This window comes from Cyprinodon tularosa, unplaced genomic scaffold, assembly GCF_016077235.1.
Source record: "Cyprinodon tularosa strain WSP-4 unplaced genomic scaffold, ASM1607723v1 ctg578, whole genome shotgun sequence".
NCBI classification, from domain to species: domain Eukaryota; kingdom Metazoa; phylum Chordata; class Actinopteri; order Cyprinodontiformes; family Cyprinodontidae; genus Cyprinodon; species Cyprinodon tularosa.
In genome coordinates, this window is record NW_024039316.1 from 71,874 (window position 1) to 92,006 (window position 20,133).

At 37.7% G+C, this 20,133-nt stretch overlaps 1 protein-coding gene across 3 annotated transcripts; it reads left to right on the forward strand.

The window, feature by feature from the left end:
• The first annotated feature begins 157 nt into the window (after positions 1–157).
• On the forward strand, positions 158–18,208 carry smad5 (SMAD family member 5). Of its 3 annotated transcripts, none has more exons than XM_038306279.1 (7): positions 158–434; positions 3,645–4,558; positions 14,065–14,343; positions 15,703–15,792; positions 17,156–17,377; positions 17,454–17,710; positions 17,808–18,208. In XM_038306279.1, the coding sequence occupies exons 2-7, from the start codon at positions 4,156–4,158 to the stop codon at positions 17,949–17,951; spliced, it is 1,395 nt and encodes a 464-aa protein (XP_038162207.1). In that variant the 5' UTR covers positions 158–434; positions 3,645–4,155; the 3' UTR covers positions 17,952–18,208. The 3 variants fall into 3 exon arrangements, with proteins under 3 accessions (XP_038162207.1, XP_038162206.1, XP_038162205.1); XM_038306278.1 differs by having other exon boundaries at positions 158–426; XM_038306277.1 differs by lacking the exon at positions 158–434 and adding an exon at positions 810–957.
• The last annotated feature ends 1,925 nt before the right edge of the window (positions 18,209–20,133 follow it).

Genomic DNA, 20,133 nt, shown 5'->3' on the forward strand with positions numbered 1-20,133 from the left:
TCAGAATTCTTAATTTTTTTTCAGATTTTACTGAAATAAAATTTTAAAATCAGTGAAGTTTTATTGTTTTTTCAGTGGCCCTAATTCTGTAGAAGACCCATTAGATGCAAACAAATGATTCCCTTCAGTCATAGGTTGAATGTCGCCCACTAGTGGCTGATCTTCAGCACTGCACGGACTGATTGGAGAGTCCGCATTCCTAACAGTACACACTCCGTGAGAAGAGTTTTCGCCTGCGAAAACGGATGCTAATCTGAAGGAGCTTGATGGATTAATTAAAATTAAACGAATTAGTGACGCGGGAATTGTTGAAGTCTCGAACAAGCGACAACAAAGGGCAACAACACAGCAAACCACAGAACTCCAGACTGAGTGGAGCCAGCAACTTCTGCGAGAGAGACGTCCCAGAGCCTCAGCACGACCACCGTAAGACTGTACATACAACACGGAAACATGCAAAAATAACTGACACTACAGTGACATCCCTAATACTTCCCCATATAATTGTTTCTTGAGATCGTGTTTTAAACCATTTTCACCAAACTTCCTTTTTAAATGTAACTGGGGGGGGGAACGTTTGTTGAGTTAGAGCACTCTGGATCATGCGCAAGATGAAACATGTAAATGTTATCAAAAACGCCCATAAATATCATATTATGGGTAGATAATATAAAATTGATCAATTTAATGGTATATGTCAGTGTTGTTCGGAATTTAGATATTTTTTAGGAGCGTTACGCCACATTAAGATACGAACTATTTTTTTTTTTCTTTCGCTGCGGCGGAATGATACGTGTGGTGTTACGCCTGGATCTGGAGGATAGGACTCGGCGCGAGGAGAAGCAGAGGAGGTTCAGGTTAACCGAAGCGAAATTATAAGTAGCAAAGTTGGGTTTGTGGGTTAAATATTCACAACAAAAAACGACAATAGGTATGGATTATGACCTCAACGTAAAGGTATGTTGCTAATTCACGCTTCTACCATTGACTTAGAAGGTTGAAAGTGAAACGTATAGAGCTCCATCAGTCTTGTGCGGAACGCTCAGTCGGTCCCACCAGGGAGGGCTAGGCTAACGGCTAGCACAGATTAGCCTTGCGTCACTTATTAGAAGTTTGAAAAGTTTCTCGTTTGGAGTAAAACAGGACAGGAAGAAGTATCTTAGGCTGCATAGACACGGTTAAAAAACTTATTTTTAGCAGGGGTTGTTTTTAAGACAATGTATATAAATATTGTACGTTATTAAGTAGTCATGGTTACTTTTTGTTGAGCGTCTGACATTACCTTTACGCTAAACAGTTTCTGTTCCGTCTTAAAAAAGAACAGAAAAAGCTAGGCTAGTTATCTTTTTCCTAGTGGTGGGATTCCCAATGGTACTCTCTACGCAGAATTTGGAGTATTTTATGGAATAGTAGTTGTGTAAAGCCCCGGTAGCGCTGTAGGCTAACCTTACTACAGTTTGGGGGTTTGTGTAACGTTACACGGCGCTTTCCGAGGTCTCCTGCTCCCTGTGTCTGGGTGGGAAAGCGCTTCACCGATCCGTTGTTCCAAGTTGTCATTTCCCTAAAGGTTAATCTTCACCAGAACTTCAAACTCTCTTGATCATAAGGTGGAATGAATGGGCCTTTAAGGTTTAAGCTTGCCATCTTTTTTTTTTCTTGTCCGTTCTGTAAGGAAGCTGCATTGCGGCCTTATAGATCTGGGATGATTTGCTTTCTATAGGATCTGCTTGGCCACTTAACTCGCGCTTTGGTTTGATCTCTTGCAATGTTTGAGTTTATATATGTTTCTAGAACTGTCGATCATGTGACTAAACACAAACACACTGATATGTAACTTGTAACTTTCGAGTTGCTCAAAAATCCTGATAAATTCCATGATTCATCTTGCGTGGTGGTGACAAAGAATTAGGTGATGAGTAGGAAAGTATTTTCCCAACCATGTGTTTCATAATCCGTCCATGCAAATGTGTTTAAGGCTGATTTGATCTCTTGCCTTTGATGGTTAAAATATGATAAGCTATCATGGTTAACTGTAAACTTGCCAACACTGATTTCATTTTCAAGTCTCACCTACCAATTCCACTTTTAATATGTTCTGCTTGTTCTCAGGGCTATAATACATCAGGGGGAATCATGTGCTCCAGGTTATTTGATAAGATGTACAATTTTACATCTGGAAAAATAAAGAAACAAGTACTTATTTTACCATATGCTGCGACCTTAACATGTAGGATTTATGTCATTTTTTGAATAAGAAAATGAGCAATGCCCAAGTCAGGTTGCAGCCACTCCAGGCTGAGTGACAAATACAGAAATCTTGAATCTTTTTCTAGCTTTCATACATTGCGATTTTGACCAATTTATGAAGATATTTTTACCTTAACTTTTGTGGCTTCAGAAAAGTTAATGCAAAGTTTGTAGAGAAAGTTACCAAAGCAATCACATCTTTGGAAAAGGTTAAATTTTCAGACAGGAAATGGAGAATTTGCAAATTACTCACCTTCATTTACCAAAGTGTTTGCGTTTAACTTTTTTTGACTCAAAGCCTCTGTTTTTATCTGAATCGAACAAGGCAAACGTTTTTAACTTTTATCTGACTCAAACAAAAGTACCTACTGTGTTGGTGATCTCATAGGCAGAAAATGTTGGGAGTTTGGATGTTTTCATGAAAATTTTTTCACTAGTCAAACTACCAGTCAGCAGTTAAGGCTCACCTGCGAACCTATTGACTTGTGCATTTGAAAATTTTCTAATTATCCATATTGATTTCTAATTGACATGTTAATTTGTAAAGGGTTGTAGGGAATCATCTTATTAAATGGTTATTGAAATAGTCGTAAACTAATCAAGTGATTGGAGTAAATCGTTACCTACAGTAATGGGTCCATATCATGCTGTTTGTTGAAAGAATAACCTAGGTATTTAATACAAAATTCTCAAAATATAAACATTTAGAAATATAAAATAGATATACATAGCTGACGCCTCATATAAATATGGTTCTCTTCAGTCGGAGCAAATTGATCTTTCACTTTAGAAACAGCTGACCTATAAATCCTGCATTGCCGCGACCTTGTGAATGCAAAAATAAATTCACAACATTTGCAGGCTGATGATGTATTTGTTTCCAGCTCGTGTCCTCCCTCCTTTAGTTTCCTTTTGCTTTCATGTACGCACAGAACAATGAGCGGTGGCAGCGGGTGCACCGCTGTCGGACAGCTGTGGTCTGGAAGGGAGAGATGGAGGGGGAAACGGCCCTTGTGGTCACATCCTTTCAGACCAACCTAGTTTCACAGGCCCCCAACAGCTGCCTTCGCTGCCGTAGGCGACATGTGTTTGACCCCTGTTTGATGGATGTGCATCATATTGAGTGAAGGGCGAAATATATAATCGCAGAGTTTGACAAGGCATTTAGAGTCCAAGCATCTCTGCTGAAGCTGTAGTTTAAGTATGGAATGTTGAGGGATTCAGTAGCGCATGAAAAAACAAGTTTGCAAAGGAATCGAAATCTAAATAATGTCAGGCTTCTCTCGTTTTTTATATATTATAAAAGGCATTCATGATTAATTTTGTAGTTTCATTAAAATAAATGTTCTTGATCTTTGTTTCTTTTCTTTTTTTTCTGTCTTCTCCTGTATCTGCAGAAGCGTGGAGGATCAGAAGACTAACGCTACATTTTGTGGGAAGGCAGCCTCCAGAAGAGCAATGTTGGCTTCCTTTTAAATCGTGTGTCAGACGTTTGCTGGTGAGACCTGCTGCTACGTTCTGATCTCAGCTCCCTCCATTTGCACCCCCACCTCTTCCCATCATCGGTGTTGACCCTTCTCCGGACAGCTTGCTGGAGGGCCCTTCCTGACCAGGAGCAGCTGCGTCCTGCTTGCTGACTCCCGTTCCTCCCTTGCTTCCTGTCCTTGGTCAGACAAGGCTAAAGCCTCCTCTCCGTTTGCCCCACCCATCATCTCTGCTGGCCTCCTGTTCTCTGGTACACTTGTATTCATGCCCTCAAGCCGTTGTTCATCGCTCATCCAGACTTTTTAAGAGTATTTTTGCTGTTAAGAGATCAAAGGCGAGGAGCTTTTTAATCGCCTAGGACAAACCGGGACTGACCAAAAAATCCCAAAGAACCTCCTTTCCAACTATTTCATAGCTGGCAGCATGACTTCAATGTCAAGTCTGTTCTCTTTTACCAGTCCTGCAGTCAAACGGCTGCTCGGCTGGAAGCAAGGGGATGAGGAGGAGAAATGGGCAGAGAAGGCAGTGGATGCGCTTGTGAAGAAACTGAAGAAGAAGAAGGGCGCCATGGAGGACCTGGAGAAAGCCCTGAGCTGTCCGGGACAACCCAGCAAATGTGTTACCATTCCAAGATCGCTGGACGGTCGGCTCCAGGTTTCCCACAGGAAAGGCCTCCCTCATGTCATCTACTGCAGAGTGTGGCGCTGGCCGGACCTGCAGTCCCACCATGAGCTAAAACCTCTGGAGGTGTGCGAGTACCCATTTGGCTCCAAACAGAAGGAGGTCTGCATCAACCCTTATCACTACAAGCGAGTGGAGAGTCCTGGTAGGTTATTTTAGTCCAAATGATTTTATTTTTCAACTACCAAGTGTACTGTGTGAAAGTCTCTCACAAAATAGCAACAAAGTGAAGCAACTATTCCTTTTTAGACCTGAAAGAAGCGAATCTTCAGAATTGTATGGCCCGCTTTTGTGTCTGGTCTTTGAAACGCATCAGTCTACCCATTAAAATATCCAATTCAGATTTGGGTTTAAAAAAATACAATATAGGAAACTACAAGATCACAATTTTGCTTCTGTTTGCCAGCCTTTCTTCCGTTAGTCGATCTCCAGTTGTTTATATTTGGATCAGAGGCAGCTTCACAGTTTGAGTGAGAGAGCAGATGCTGTAAACAGGGTTTTACTCTTTTAAAGGAAAGCCAAAATTGTCATTATACCATGATTTCAATCTTCCCCCATTGTCTTGGCTCGGTTGGCTAAGCTAATGTTACTCGTATTTCCAGGCGATGCTAAAATCCATTTCCAAAAATCTGCCAACTAGCCTCCTATAACTGCCAATATGAGAATGGGCAATTACAATACTGTAGGTAAAAAAACTGTAGGAAAGAAATCCAGTTAATCTAGAAGTATTACTGACTCTTCAATGTTACTTAATCTTCCCAACGTGAATTTTAGTGTCTCACTCAAAATACACTCCGGGGTGGCCATTAGGGGTAGTTTTTTTTTTTTTTTTTTTTTTTTATATATATCTTTCACACTCTTTTGCATGCAGTATTGCACTAATGTTCATATTTGGGTTGTAAGTGGACACTTTGTGCAGCTCTACTTCCAAATTATAAAAACCCATTAGAACCAACTGCTACTGAAAGCCCTGATATATTAAATCTCTGCTTTACTCTTGTTACCTTTTATCAGCTAAGTGTCACTCTCTCTCTCTCTTTCTCTCTTGCTGTCTGATTTAACCACAGGCATGCCTAAACATGTCGTAAAAAGTATTCTTCCTTTTAATTTAATGTTGTTGGTTTTTTTTTACCTCTCTGTATTCCTCTGGCTTCATCCTTTAACGTCTCTCTGATCAAAAAAATGTTTAACTATTTTCAATCGTGTGAATCTGAGCTAGATGGGATTTTTTACTCGAGGTTATCAGGGAAGGGGTCCTGAAAGGCAAAGGCGATTTTAGACGTCCCATTCAGCTTGGTTAAGAAGTCACAGATTTAAAATAACACTGAATTGTAAGGATCAGCTCAGCAGAGTCAGATTCATATTGAGGATACTGAAGAAGAACACGTCTGCTATTTAAAATTCTAAATGTGTTCCGGCCGCTTGGATGAGGAAGGGAAAACCAAGTTTCTGTGGAGGAAATCTAAAACTAGAGACTCATTCATTGGTATTTGTAGTCCATCCTTTTTATGTCTAATTCTGCCACAACAATCCCGCCCCCTTGATAAACGACCAATCGCATTTACTTTATTCACTCGTGTAAAGTCGTGCACCACTCGGGAGAATTCAGAAATGCAATGGTTGGAACAGTGGCTTCCCTACGACTTTAAGGATTAATTTTTTATTATTTACCATTGCAATACATCAGTATATACAATATCAATCATTTGGGTCTTTTTGTGTCTCTTAAACTACTTGAACCAACTTAATAAATTGCCCCCTCCCTCCTCAGCATTAAAGCAAACATGTATGTACCTATGAATATACTACATACATGCATAAGTCCCCCTGGCCCCCATGGTAAACTAGACCTCACATTAACAGTCTAATCGGACCTACCTTTTTTTGTGTTGTGATAAAAAAAATATGGAATAAAAAATTTGGAAAAAAAAAAAAAAAAACCCCGAAACAAAATCATAATGGAAGTGCAGAAGCGTCTTAAAAGCTTTAAAAGTGAAATAATATAATTTAATTTTGTACCTTTGCGATACAGTCCTGTTTTGGTCACAAACTGTCAGTTCTCTTGAAATAAGACCAATAAAGAACTGAATTCCTTCCTGTAAATAAAAGCTAATGTTAAGAGGAGAAAGTCCAGCACATCAACTGGACCATCTCTTCTGTTTATAATAAAAAAAAAAAAAAGTTTTTTTGGAATGCGGTCATTAATTCCTTAACGCGCTATAGTGTTGTTAGTTTTTTCTTTTTTCTTCTTTCATTTTAAATAATGATTTGTTAAATTTGGGATAAGGGTGTCAGGTTTATCATGTGAATGGAGGAAGAAAAAGCAACATACTGGGGGTCAGTTAAACTGATCAGTATCAGAATTGGTCATAAACACCTATACTGGTTAACCTCATGCTTTTAAGAATATTATTAAATCTGTTAAGTTGGGATGCATGTCATCGAGTAAGTGAATTGATCCCATCAATCATCTAACGATTATAAATAATGGTTACTTTTTTTAATATATATGTAATTTGATGAAAGAAGAAGCAGAATCCCTCATGACCATAGCCAGTGTGTCTGTTTTTTTTCCTCCCTAAAGAACACAACCATTTTTAATGTTTGGGATACTCCAAGCTCGTATCAGTTAATTTAATTCCCAAGTTAGAATTGTCTTTATTTTAAAGCTGCGGAACAATCCAGAATGTAAAATTTTTTTTCAACCAGTCTGGAATTTGGTGCTTTTTCTTTTCCTTAGAGCCTTTTTTTTAACAGAAACAAAGTAGGGATATCTGTGATTTGTGGTGCTTGTTTAACACTAAGGAGAGGAGGTGATTGTGCCAAATCAAATAAAAAGTGGTGTTCTATTAAGGGCTGAACCACTTAATCGGATTGTGATTAATCAATTATTGAAATACATATCAACTAATTTAGTAATCGATGACTCGTTAACTCCCGTTATTCATTAACTCTATTTTGCATTTCATATAATTTCATATATTCAATATGCTCTACCCAGTATTCAAGTGGAAAAGTTTTACTTTCACCTGGTTTAATTCTGTAAAACATCGTCTTTAAGGAACCTTTTGGTATCCGATTATTAACCGATTGCGTTTTGTAAATGGAAGCACAAACACCAATATCAGTCCCCTTAAAAAAACGTAAGCACATATGAGGGATCGGTTAAACTGGTGTAAAAAAGAAAAAAGAAAAAAAAGAAAACACACTCTGCCTTAAAAAAGCATACATTGTGATAACGTCTAATATTAAGGCATGTAAATGCAAATTAGATTAATTGAAGATGCTTTTAGAACATTATGGACTACTAGGTTAGGTAGGAATCAGGAAAATGTTTTTAATGGCTTTAGGAGGAAGGAGTATGATTAAATAGCCTCTTCAGTCATAAGCACTGAAATATACATATTATCTAGTATTTAATTTTATATATAATTTAACATGATACATAATGTTAAATTAGTAGTTTTACTGGATTATCTGAATTAAAGATATTCATTCATATGTTTGGAAAAGAAGCTTGAGGTGGAGAAAAGGCTAGAGAATTGGGAAATGGCAAATTTCAACAAAAGTGGCTGGAAAATGAGGAATTCGGGACCTGGCTTCAGGCTGGCAACAGTAAAGATAATTAAGGATTTTGCCGTGTAAAATATATATATAATTTAATATGATACAGATGGTTAAATTAGTAGTTTTACTGGATTATCTGAATTAAAGTTATTCATTCCAAGTCCCTTATTCCTGCACATCTGTTTGGCAATCGAAATAGACTATCAGTAGTAAGGAGTTTTGTATTTTTATTTCATTTATTTAGTTCTTACTTAAAAATCAGGGTTTAGTTGTTTTTGTTATTGTATTTGGAATAAAATCCTTGATAAATTGCTTTCTAAGCTGTGCAGATGCTTTAAAGCTGGAAGAGCCTGTAAACAAATCCACAAAGGTCAGCAGGCAGTGATCATGCAGGCCTGTCCAACCCGCCTCTTCCATTTCACAGAAAATCAATATCACTAGCTCTAGGAGTCTTATTAGATTATATAGCCCAGGCACTCCAGTTTGGGTGTGGCATCAGAAAGCGGCTCTCTAAATGCATAAACCACTCAGGCTTAACTCCCAGCACTCTCTCTGCTCAAACCTCCCTGCTTGCCTCCTAATGTCATTCACACAGCCAATAAATATAGTAAAGAGTGACCCTGACAGGACAGCCTTTCCGACACCAGGCTTGTTTCAGAATGCCAGCCCTTTATTGACTTGTTCACGGATGTGGATCGCGTGTCGGTCAGGAGAGGCTGCACACTGACAGCATTTCAGCAAGAGCTTCCTGAAGGGCTTATATGGGGATGGGTCTTCAATGGAAAGGAGACAAATCATATTTCAATTTATAATCACTATTTAACTGCTTTCTTTACATTTTGGAATAGAAGCTGTGTGCATAATAGTCTTGATCTGGTCTTGAACACTGACTAGTTCATTATCCCACTATGGCATTTATACACTGTCATCACTTCCAATATTCCTATTAAACTGAATGTTATAGGGCATACAGGTAGTAGGTTTCTAACATGTTGAAGCAAGTTTCTGGCCAAGCTGGGAGGATTTATGCTAAGTTTTAACCAGTCAAACATACTTGAGCTGATTTTGATTTCTTTTAAAGACCATTTTTTTAAGATTTTCTCGCCTTCTTTGAGCGAACGGTAATAAATCTGGGTGATATCACACCGAGACTAGTTGTAATTAAGCAGCATTTTACTGTCTTAAACAGAAACATAACAAACAAAAAATTGTTTCTTTAAAAAACTATGCTTTACTTGTATTGCCTAAACAGATGTTGATCCTTACCCTTGCTTTGAGATGTTCCTATGTTTCTAAATCCAGACCAGACAGCTCAAACCTTAGAAAAGCGGAACAACTTAACATTTCTCCATCCATGCTTTCATCTGCCTTATGTCTCTCTGACTCAGTGATGGGCAGAATGACAGCAACTTTTCCTGTAGCTTTTAAAATGGCTTCAGTCTTCTGAAGCCTTTGTTTTAAACACTTCTGATGCTAAAAAACAAATAGCTTTTAACTCTTCTTCGTTTTTCAAGTTACTTCAACACACTGCTAGCATTCCAGCGTGGCAGCAATCGGTTTGATGTGTTTATGTTTGAAGAAGATTTAGGGCTTAAAACGATTCTTCGGGTATTCTATTACCTCTATTTATAAAACTCTACAAGGCAAGTAGTTGGCCTAAAGGCTACTTTGAATGATTTTTATATATATCGTCATGAATTTAATGTCGGATTATTAATTTTGAGTTATCTTCTAAAAAATGAATTAAAAGAAAGAAGTCCTCAAAAAATTTAATAGTTAGATTGATTGATTGATAGAAAATGGAATTTCTTTAAAAACTTTCAATAGGCTTTGTGTGTGAAGGACCAGCTCTACCATATTTAAAAATATATACAGAAATAAATAAATACGCATACAAATAATTGCCCCCAAAAATACAATAAACAAATAAATGTGGGTAGACATTGAATTATGCAGTGACACATAAATGTATCTCTTTTAATTGGCTTCTTTATTTATTCGCCTTTGTAATGATTACATTATTTATTTATTTATTGTACGTTATAATCTTCAACTTCATTTATTACTAATTACTTATTTTTTAAGTATACTTATATTTTATTTATTTGCTATAATATTTTTGTCTGTTTTATTTTTCCTTTGTAATTTTTTTACCCTATTTATTTCTTAATGCTATTTATTTCTGCCCGTCGTTTTTTTACATTTTGTGTGCATTTCTGCCTCATAATGCAAATGAGTAAGGGGTGTGCCTTAGAGGGTCAATTTTATTTATTTCTGTATTTATTTTTAAATATGGTAGAGCTGTTCCTCCTCATTTATGTCCTAGAGGCGTTTTTCGGTTTTGTTTATAACTCAGTGAAAATAAACATTTTGCAAACAATGTTCCAGAATAATAAATTTAGTCTTTATAAAGATATGTATAAGCTTTTGTTTTGCTATTGAGAAATAATTCAACAAAACTGTAGCTAAATGTAAACTCTAACCTATTTACTAACATTGCAAATGGGGAAAAAAGTTATTGCCTAATTAATCAATCTAAAGTTGATTGAATTTATTGGCCAACTAATGATTAATGGATAAGTGTATCTTCTCAGAGACTGAGTCATCTCATCTCATTATGTTTTAATAATTTATTGTTCTGGCTGTGTTGGTTTTAGGGCTGGGCGATATGGCTAATCTGTCATGATTTCTTTTTTTAGTCATATTTGACGATTTTAATTGAAGCATTAAAAACATGAATGTATTTTAAAATGGGTACTTTTAAGTAACAAATATTTAGCCAACAATAAACGTATTGTAAAAAAATTTAAACTTGAATATTAAAGTCGTAGATGAGTCATATTTAAATGTCAAATAATTCTGGCTTAAACAGAACAGAACAACTGGTTGTGAGGCAAGGGCTCACACATGTACGGCTGTAAGCCTTCTACACCAAACCAAGCTTCTGCCGCCCTGGCGTCCTCTTCCTCAACAACTTCGTCCCTACTTTCCTCCTCTAAATAAAAGATGTATGTCGAAGGAAACTCATCCACGACCTCCGACACTAAACTCTCCTCCTCTTGCATGTTTCCACGGTCCATAGCGTTTTTTGACAGTGTTGTTTCTAAGTCACCAATTTAGTGCTACTTGGTCCCAATGGAATTTCCCATTGGGAACCTACTAGCACTAAGTTGCTAACTGGTTAGCAAGATGCTTCCGACAAACCGGCCACAACCAAACATGCTTGCGAACCTTCGGCCACAACAATCCCGCCCCCTTGATAATCGACAGAGCACATTCACTTTATTCTAGGGCTGCAACTAATGATTATTTTAAAAATCGATGAATCGGCCGATTATTTTTTCGATTAATCGATGAATCGGACAAAAAATATTTTTTATATTTTATACTCTTTATTCCAAAATAAACATTTTAGACAGAACAAACAAGCACACAAGTACAGGTTGCTCATTAACTGTACTGGTGCAATATGAAAAATAAATGCTTGTGTTAAAACTACGCAAACTTACATGAGAAATGTAGCTGTACATCCACAAAATATAGGCTACTTTGTTTCATAAAGCGCAAAAAAGAATTTTTTGTTTTTAAAAGCCCCTAAGGGGCTCAAACAATAGGCCCCCCCATTTCAACAAATGAGGTTTTTTTAGACTAGAAGAGTTCTGCCTTTTAAGACAGGAAAGCTTAGCAGTTAAAGTTGCTACTTGAGAAAATACTGAACCATAGAGATAAAAATAGCCCTGTGATTCAAATTATAAATTGTATTTGGAATAAAAATGAGAGAACTAGCGGTGCTAAAAAACACATCCTCCAAAGACAGATATTTACATGGGAATGTGGCATATAATTAATTGACATATTACTGATCTTGCTGGATTTTATTCTGCTTTACTTCCATAAATTGCAGGATCTTCTTTACTTTATTTTTGCCAGAAGATTTAAACTTTAAAAGCCTTGCCCTCATAATTTGCAAGTTAATTTATTTATAAAGAAAATATAAACGCTGCTTAAGCTAATTCAAATGAAATTAAAAGTAAAATAAGTAGCTAACCTTATCACTGTCTGTAACCTACTAACACGGTAAGGAAAGCATCAGATGAGCTACCTGAGAAACTAACGTTACGTTTCCCCACTTTAAAACCAAACAAACATGGTGGTTCCGTGCCATGTTAATTTGTTTTGACAAAAGTTGCATGTTATCACTTTTTTCGCTTTACAAAGCGCAGGCTATTTTAATTGTGATCAATTTGCGCCGTCAATCCCGGCGCATGCACGCTTCATTTGCAGTCTGGACGCTGAAACATCCTGCGGCTCTAACTGCAGCGCTGAGAGGGACTCCTGCGGGAGCGGGGGGAGGCGCCCCACGGCAGAGTAGGAACGATACATGCTTTCACGTAAGAGTCTCCAGAAGCCGCCAGTGACACCGTAAAAAGTCGACAGATTTGTCGCTAGTCGCTTTTTTGAAAAAAAGTCGCTGGAGGGGTCTGAAAACCCGCTGAGTTGGCAACACTGCACCTGCAGCGCTGACTCGCTCTGCCGTATTTTTTTCTTCTTCCCCCGTTTCAGTCAAGATTTTATCGATTCTTTGTTGCAGCCCTACTTTATTCACTCGTGTGAAGTCGGCCACCACTCAGGAGAATTCAGAAATGCAACGGTTGGAACAGTCATTTCCCTACAACTTTAATAACGTAAATCTTGTCCAAGTAACACAAATGTTCAGCCAGCAATAATTGTACTGATATTTTATCAGTAAAAGATGTACACCTATATATTCAGTACAAGTGCAAGAGCTGTTGAGAGCCCAGTTCATGTCCATATAAAGCACAGTTAAACCCATGTACAATGAACCCTCGCTATAATGCGGTCCACTTTTCACGGTCTTGCATCATGCATTGTTAAACTTTATTGTCAAACATATTAATGGTGGCATGTCGGTTTATAAGGATCTTTTGGCCCAGAAGAAAAAAGAGCGACAACAACTACCGATATCTGTGTTCTTCTCTCCAAAAAACACACCTGCACCGCAGGCTTTAGAAAAAAACGCCACAGAGCAGAGTCAGGATGCATCGGCTCCGTCAGAACAGCAGTGAAATACTGTACTGTACATGTCAGTCACTATTTGTCCTACTGTACTTTGTATTTAAAAGGTTTCTACTTCACGGATTTCACCTATCGCGGGTTCTTTTTGGAACGTAACCCCCGCGATAAACGAGGGTTCACTGTATGGCAAAAAACAGGAACCTATTGGGTCACTGAATGTATAAAAGATTAATTAAAATATGTTAAACTCTTATCATTTCTAATGGAAAAAGATATAAAACTATTATTAGCACACAGGGTATGCCGCTCTCATACTGTCACACTATTTACCGCTTTGTTTCAATGAAATTGAGGCTAACTGTGATGTAGCTCTGTTTTCTTGTAATCTAACATTGAGAGCTGGGAGAGACTTGGTGCTGCTGTCATAGCTTTTAGATGTATGGTTCTGTTTGCTAGGAGGAATATTTAAACTGGCCTGTGTGTAGTGCATTAACTTACAAAAGCCTTCTCCATCTACCGTGCTAATTGCTAGCATGGCTTTTTCTATTATATTACAAACATTTTATCTAATTTCCTCCACTTTTCCATCACCTCACCTTCTGATCTCAGGGTTGAAGCTCACAGTTTTGTTGGTATTAGAAACGCTGTCATGGTATTAAGAAGGTTTTAAATTCAGTGTAAGATTACCTTTATATACCCTGCAACAATTTTTTTTTTTTTTTTTTGTGCTTTAAGAGGTTGGCTGAATAAACAAGCTGCCTTTGTTTCTGTTCTCCCAAATTTGATTTGGTGGATAATGACTTGTATTTTCTGCATTTGTGTTTGTTCACCATTGATAAAAATGTGTTTAAACCTAAAGCAATGTTTAGTTGTGACTTTCTATTCGATGCAAATCGTTGCTTTCTAATTGGAGATTGAAAAGGGGAAAGTGTGCGTATATCTTTAAACTTTTTATTAATGTTTACTTGGAGAAATATGCATTCAGCTTAATATTTTGCATGTATGTTTTTCTGTTTTCAACACATTTCCCTGTTTTCTCCCACCCAGTCCTGCCACCTGTCCTGGTACCGAGGCACAGCGAATTCAACCCACAGCACAGCTTGCTTGTACAGTTTCGTAACCTCACCCATAACGAGCCACACATGCCCGGGAACGCCACCTTTCCAGACTCCTTCCCGCAACCACACAGCGGCAACAGCAACGGAGGAGGAGGAGGATCTTTCCCCATTTCTCCAAATTCTCCATATCCTTCTTCTCCAGCCAGCAGCGGTACCTATCCAAACTCTCCAGCCAGCTCGGGGCCTTCCAGTCCATTCCAACTCCCAGGTACTCCAAGCACACTCCTGTACTCGACCCTGGGAAGTCTGCCAAACCATTGTTTTCCTGGGCTGTCACTCTTCTCTTATGCAACCAGAAAAGATTCACAAATGTATCTCAGGAGTTCCAATTGTTTATATACAGGAAAAAAAATCTATTTGTTTTTAATCATAACATCAGAACAGGTAGATGAATTTGAACCAAACTACTAGATTTTGCCCAAAAAAAACAAAGGTTTTAAAGTTCTCTTAATGTGGTGTCTGACATATCTGAAAGAGTAAATTTGTTAAAGAGGAGAGTGAAACATATTTATGAAGAAGCTCCATTAGCAAACATTTCTCTCACATGACTGATCAGCTGTTTCTCTGTCCGGCCTTCTTAATGTCAGCATTAGAATCGCATTTCCTTCTCCATGTTGGCATGAAGCATCACTAATACTAGCTGAAATTATGGAGTAAAAAAAACTCCTGATCGCACCAAATTTATTAAAACCTTCTCTTCTTGATTAATCCTAACGTGTGACATTACCGTCTGCATCGCCTGGTTAATTCGCTCCAGTGGATGGAAACTCACCTGATTTGCATTTTCTTTTTTGTGTGAAAAGTTTGCTTTGAATGTAAACACAGCTACTGGTTTTAATATAAATAAAATGTTCTCATCCTCTCATTATATAATTTTTTAAACCTATATCCTTCAAACCAAATGTAATGTAATGATATTCTTTGTCAACCTGAGCTATAATTAGATTTTAACCTCAAACACAGGGGTTTGGAAGCAACTAGTCCAACCAGATGAAGAGTTTTATCCAAATCAAACCACCTCGCTTTGTGAGAACAAAGGAAGTGCCAGCTAAGCACTGCCCATCAGAGCCAAGGCATCTGTCTGCAGTAAAAGCATCAGCTATGTCCGTCAGGAAGCCCTTTTTTTCATCATGAATGTATAAGATCAGAGGATGTAGAGCTAACCTGCTTAAACATTGTATAATTTAAGATGTATGTTTAGCTAAACACACTGGATGCCTGCTGTCTTAAGAAGGTTCACAAAGAACTCCTGTAACAACTTGTTTGGTGCTGCAGTGATTTAGCATCCATGTTTGCATGAACAATGATAGTTTCTCCTGTTGGCTTCAGAAAGACTCGGATGCCTCGCTGCATCTCTGTCGGGAATGGGTTAGCATGTGGTTTAGAAGTGAGGCGTATGTGTAATCTAACACCATTTCCGGGGTACAGCTCCTGTGATGATTGTCTAGGGACATCTCTGTGTGTATGCGTGTGTGTTGGTGTGTGTGGGTGTGTGTGTTAGAGAGACCATTTGCCAGAAGCAGCAACAACTGGTCTCATCCATTGCTAACTGCTTTTCATGTCTCAGCTGACACCCCGCCCCCGGCCTACATGCCCCCCGAGGAGAAGCTGGGTCAGGACAGCCAGTCCATGGAAACGAGCAGCGGCATACCTAGAGGTGGGAAGTAACGGCACCGCCGTGCAGTTTTCTCTTTAGTTCACTTCTGTTCTTAGTTAAAAAAATTTTGTTGTTGTTGTTTAAACACAATATTAAGTTTTGTTTTTTCTAACAGTGTCCTACGGAAGAGGATTAGGGCCACTGAAAAAAAAAAAATTGTTAACTGATTTTTCAATTTTGTTTCCGTTTAATATGGGAAAAAGTCAGAATTCTGACTTTTTTTTTCTCAGAATTCTGACTCTTTTTTTTCTCAGAATTCAGACTTTTTTTTCCTCAGAATTCTGACTTTTTTTTCTCTCAGAATAGATAGATAAGACACTTTTTCAATATGATAAAACCATCAAAAAAGCTCCGTCATTTAATTTCAAAGGCACGGGAAATACTCTTTCCATTGGTAGATCATATTATATTCCTGCTGAAGTTAATGTCTTGAGTTGTTTAGGTCTGTTTTTGCAGGGCCTTGCATTTAGTGTCTCGGCATGGTTTTGGGGAAACCCGGGTTCTTTTAATCGAAGACAAATGCTTGTCTGGATTGTTCAGTTTTGTTGTCTCTCATCTTCATCCAGTTTCCATTTAACAAAATTAAGTTCTGTTTAGGATTCAGGTTGGGCCTATAATATTCAGGCCAGCGATGACATATCCATCAAATCCTTCAATTAAACTAAAAATATACTTATGGATATACTTAATAGACTACTATATACTTAATAGCATTATAGTGATTCCTTCAACCAGTTATGTTAATAGCTGAAGTTAAGAAGGATCTCCTCTATCGGTTTACAGCTAATATTAAGAGGTGTCTGACTGAAGACGCTCTGTTGGTTCTTAGGGTGATGTTCTTCATTTTATACAACATTATTGTAATGTTATTATTATTAGACTCATTTTCTTTTTTTTAAATATATCGTATCGGGTACAGGAGTGCCAAAGCTCATGAAGTGCAGCAGCTGTAGGCCACGTCCTGTTTATGTCAGTCTGGATTAAACCAGATAAAACCTTGAATTTTACTCTTACAGAGACTTGCATGGGATTTACTGCACAGTCCTTTTATTCCTTGTACATGTTGCTTCAGCACTTTTTCCTTCCACTCAACTTTCCTTTGAAACAACTAACTTCTGCAGCATCCATCTCTTCGCTTTGTCTTTCCTGTGGTAGTGTAGTAGACCCCAACATTTCTATGTTCAGGTTCTTCCTGTTGCCCAGATGGATAATTTATGTTATTTAAGATTATGTTTTTTGTTGTTTTTTTTTCTAAACTTTAAGCCATAATTATTAACATAGATTTCGGCCAGTATTTCTTAAGCATGTAAAGATTTTAGTGTGGTGTTTTGCTAAAAGCTAATCTGGTCCCCTTTGTTTCAAGATGTTCAACCAGTGGAATATGAGGAGCCGAGCCACTGGTGCTCTATTGTCTACTATGAACTAAACAACCGCGTCGGAGAGGCCTACCACGCCTCGTCCACCAGCGTGCTAGTGGACGGCTTCACCGACCCCTCCAACAACAAGAACCGCTTCTGCCTCGGACTGCTGTCCAACGTCAACCGTAATTCCACCATCGAGAACACCCGCAGGCACATCGGCAAAGGTGCGAGCGTTCGTTCGAATCGGCCACGTCCCTTTTTCTACCCGCGGTCATTAAGCCCATGTTTCCATCTCACCAGGTGTGCACCTGTACTACGTGGGAGGAGAGGTGTACGCAGAGTGTCTGAGCGACACCAGCATCTTTGTCCAGAGCCGTAACTGTAATTACCACCACGGCTTCCATCCCACCACCGTGTGTAAGATCCCAAGTGGATGCAGCCTGAAGATTTTTAACAACCAGGAGTTTGCTCAGCTCCTGACTCACTCGGTGAATCACGGCTTTGAGGCCGTGTACGAGCTCACCAAGATGTGCACTATAAGGATGAGCTTTGTCAAGGTGGGGATGCCTTCACCTGCTATCATTATGGAACATTTAACACTTCTGAGTTATCATTCCTAATGATTTGTTTGTTTTGTTTTGTTTTTTTCCTCAGGGCTGGGGAGCAGAGTATCACCGACAGGATGTGACCAGCACCCCCTGCTGGATCGAGGTGCACCTGCACGGGCCTCTCCAGTGGCTGGATAAAGTGCTGACACAGATGGGTTCACCTCTGAACCCCATCTCCTCTGTGTCCTAATAACAGACTTCTGGGAGCTTAGAAGACCTTCTACCTTTCTGTTTTCTATTATCGTTTTTATCTTTTTAACCTCCCCTCCTTTACCATCATTTGTAATTTAAAGCTGTCTTACAGGCTGAACTGTTTACACTTACCTTTGGAAGGGATGTAAAACTCTCACAGGAAACGATCAACAGTCTCAGCTAGAATCCAGTTCATATATGTAATTAAAAAAAAACAAATGTTGCAAGAAAATATCTTGAGGAAAACCCAAGTTACATCACCACCATGGACACACTACTGCTCGACAATGCTGCAATGTAGAAGAATTTAGGTCTGAATCCTTCAGAGGATGATTAGACATTGGTTACATTCATTCTTTTTTTTTTTTTTTTTTATTTTTTTTTTTCTTTTTGTCTTTTGTTTTTTTTTTTTCTTTATTTGTAGTTTATAATTGAGCAGAACAGTTTCCCCACTCTGCTTTTTCTACCAGAGAATTTGAAATTTTTTGAAACACTTTTCTTGTTTCTTACATTGTCGTTTCTGTGTCAGTTAAGATATAGAAACAAACATGTTTACCGTTAGACTCTGATATAACAAATGCTTTTTTTAGTCTCTACTGCTAGAAATGAACACTGAGCTACTGCTTTTAAAAAAGTTCTGTATGCCAATGTGATAGTTTTTTTTTCTTTTGATATGGGAGATCACTGAACAAGATTAACATGCCATAAGCTAACATTGCTAATGTTACATCTGTTGCCATAGAGGTAGGTATGGTGAAACCACAGAGTGAGCACCACCATTATTGAGGCTTGTTTGTACTTGCAAGTTTAAGTAAGAGTGGCTGTTTTTTTTTCCAGACTCACTGTATTAACAATATTGTGCACTCATAGGTTTTGTGGAGGCATATTAAATTTTGGCTTGGGTACCAAGGCATTATGTTAATTTACTTTGTTAGCTCAATAAAATAAAATGGTATTTCTTAATAGTTGTTTTGCTTCTGTGCTCCAGTGAAGTTTAATTCCCTTTTTGATGTAACACTATTAATTGTTTTACTCATTAGAAACTGTTTTTTTTTATATACCACGTCATCCTCAAGTTCTTAATTCTAATTCAATTAATGTGACTGATTAAAATACTAAAAGCTTTTGAGACAATCTAATCCACAAATACAGCTTCCAAGCAAGTAAATAAAAATGTGATTCCATTGTATTTTAGTTTTTGCTGTTCAATCAACCAATTATTTATACTGATATAACATCCATAAAGTTACTTAATAAAATATTGATCTTGTATATAAAAATCAGGGAAGAAAATACAAGTATTTGGAGTTGAATATTTCTGAATTACATATAAGTTAACAAGGAACCTTTTAAAGTGGAATAACATCTAAAAGTGGAGAAGGATCATTGTAAACATAGAAAAGACTATTTTACATACAATAAAGGAATGAATAAAGGCCAGAGACCTTCAAGTGCCGTGAAAATGAAGCTGAGCCGTAAACAGCTGCAAGTGAAACTTCTGTTCTAGAAAAGGAAGAAAAATGTATATATATAGTATACACATGTTTCATTAGGAAGACGATTCAAAGTCCTGTACATGATAGGCAAACAGAGGGAAAGCTTCATTGCAACATAATAAAGAACATAACGGAAGAAGGCAGGACTTTAAAATGCTAAGTTGGGACAGTCGAACAGCGATAAACTTTATGTGGATTCAAAGGAACTTTGTTTCAGCGCTTTTATAGTTTCCTGTTTTTAATGCTAATGAATAAAAGGCTAAAAGCACTTTATCTTTGCATTTAAAAAAACACAATTGTTTCCACTTTTCCCACAAATTTCAGAGAAGATCTTGCTTCTGTATTTCTGTATCAATTTAAACATGACAAACGCATCAGATTTTAGCAGTTTCACCCAATACTGCCCATGGGTGTCATATTGCTTTTGAAAGTACCCCAGCGATACATTTTTTTTTTTCTTTTTTTAACCTAGTAACTTTTTTTTTTTTATGCTTAAAAGGAAAATAGATATTTGTTTATATATTTGTTTCTTTGGAACGTATTAAATCGCATCAAGTAAAGATGCTGTAGCCTGCATCACTGTATGTCAGTAGCTTCCTGCAGCTAATTTTAAATTCAGATTATGGTAAAAAAAAAAAAAAGAACGATTGTTTTTGGATGTCTTGAAAAAGAAAAAGATTTAGA

What these genes read in the sequence shown, in the direction of transcription:
- smad5 (XM_038306279.1), top strand. Translation starts at nt 4,156, where the DNA reads ATGACTTCAATGTCAAGTCTGTTCTCTTTTACCAGTCCTGCAGTCAAA. An exon ending in CAAGCGAGTGGAGAGTCCTG is followed by an intron (nt 4,559 to 14,064) that starts GTAGGTTATTTT and finishes TCTCCCACCCAG; the next exon opens with TCCTGCCACCTGTCCTGGTA. An exon ending in GAGCAGCGGCATACCTAGAG is followed by an intron (nt 15,793 to 17,155) that starts GTGGGAAGTAAC and finishes CTTTGTTTCAAG; the next exon opens with ATGTTCAACCAGTGGAATAT.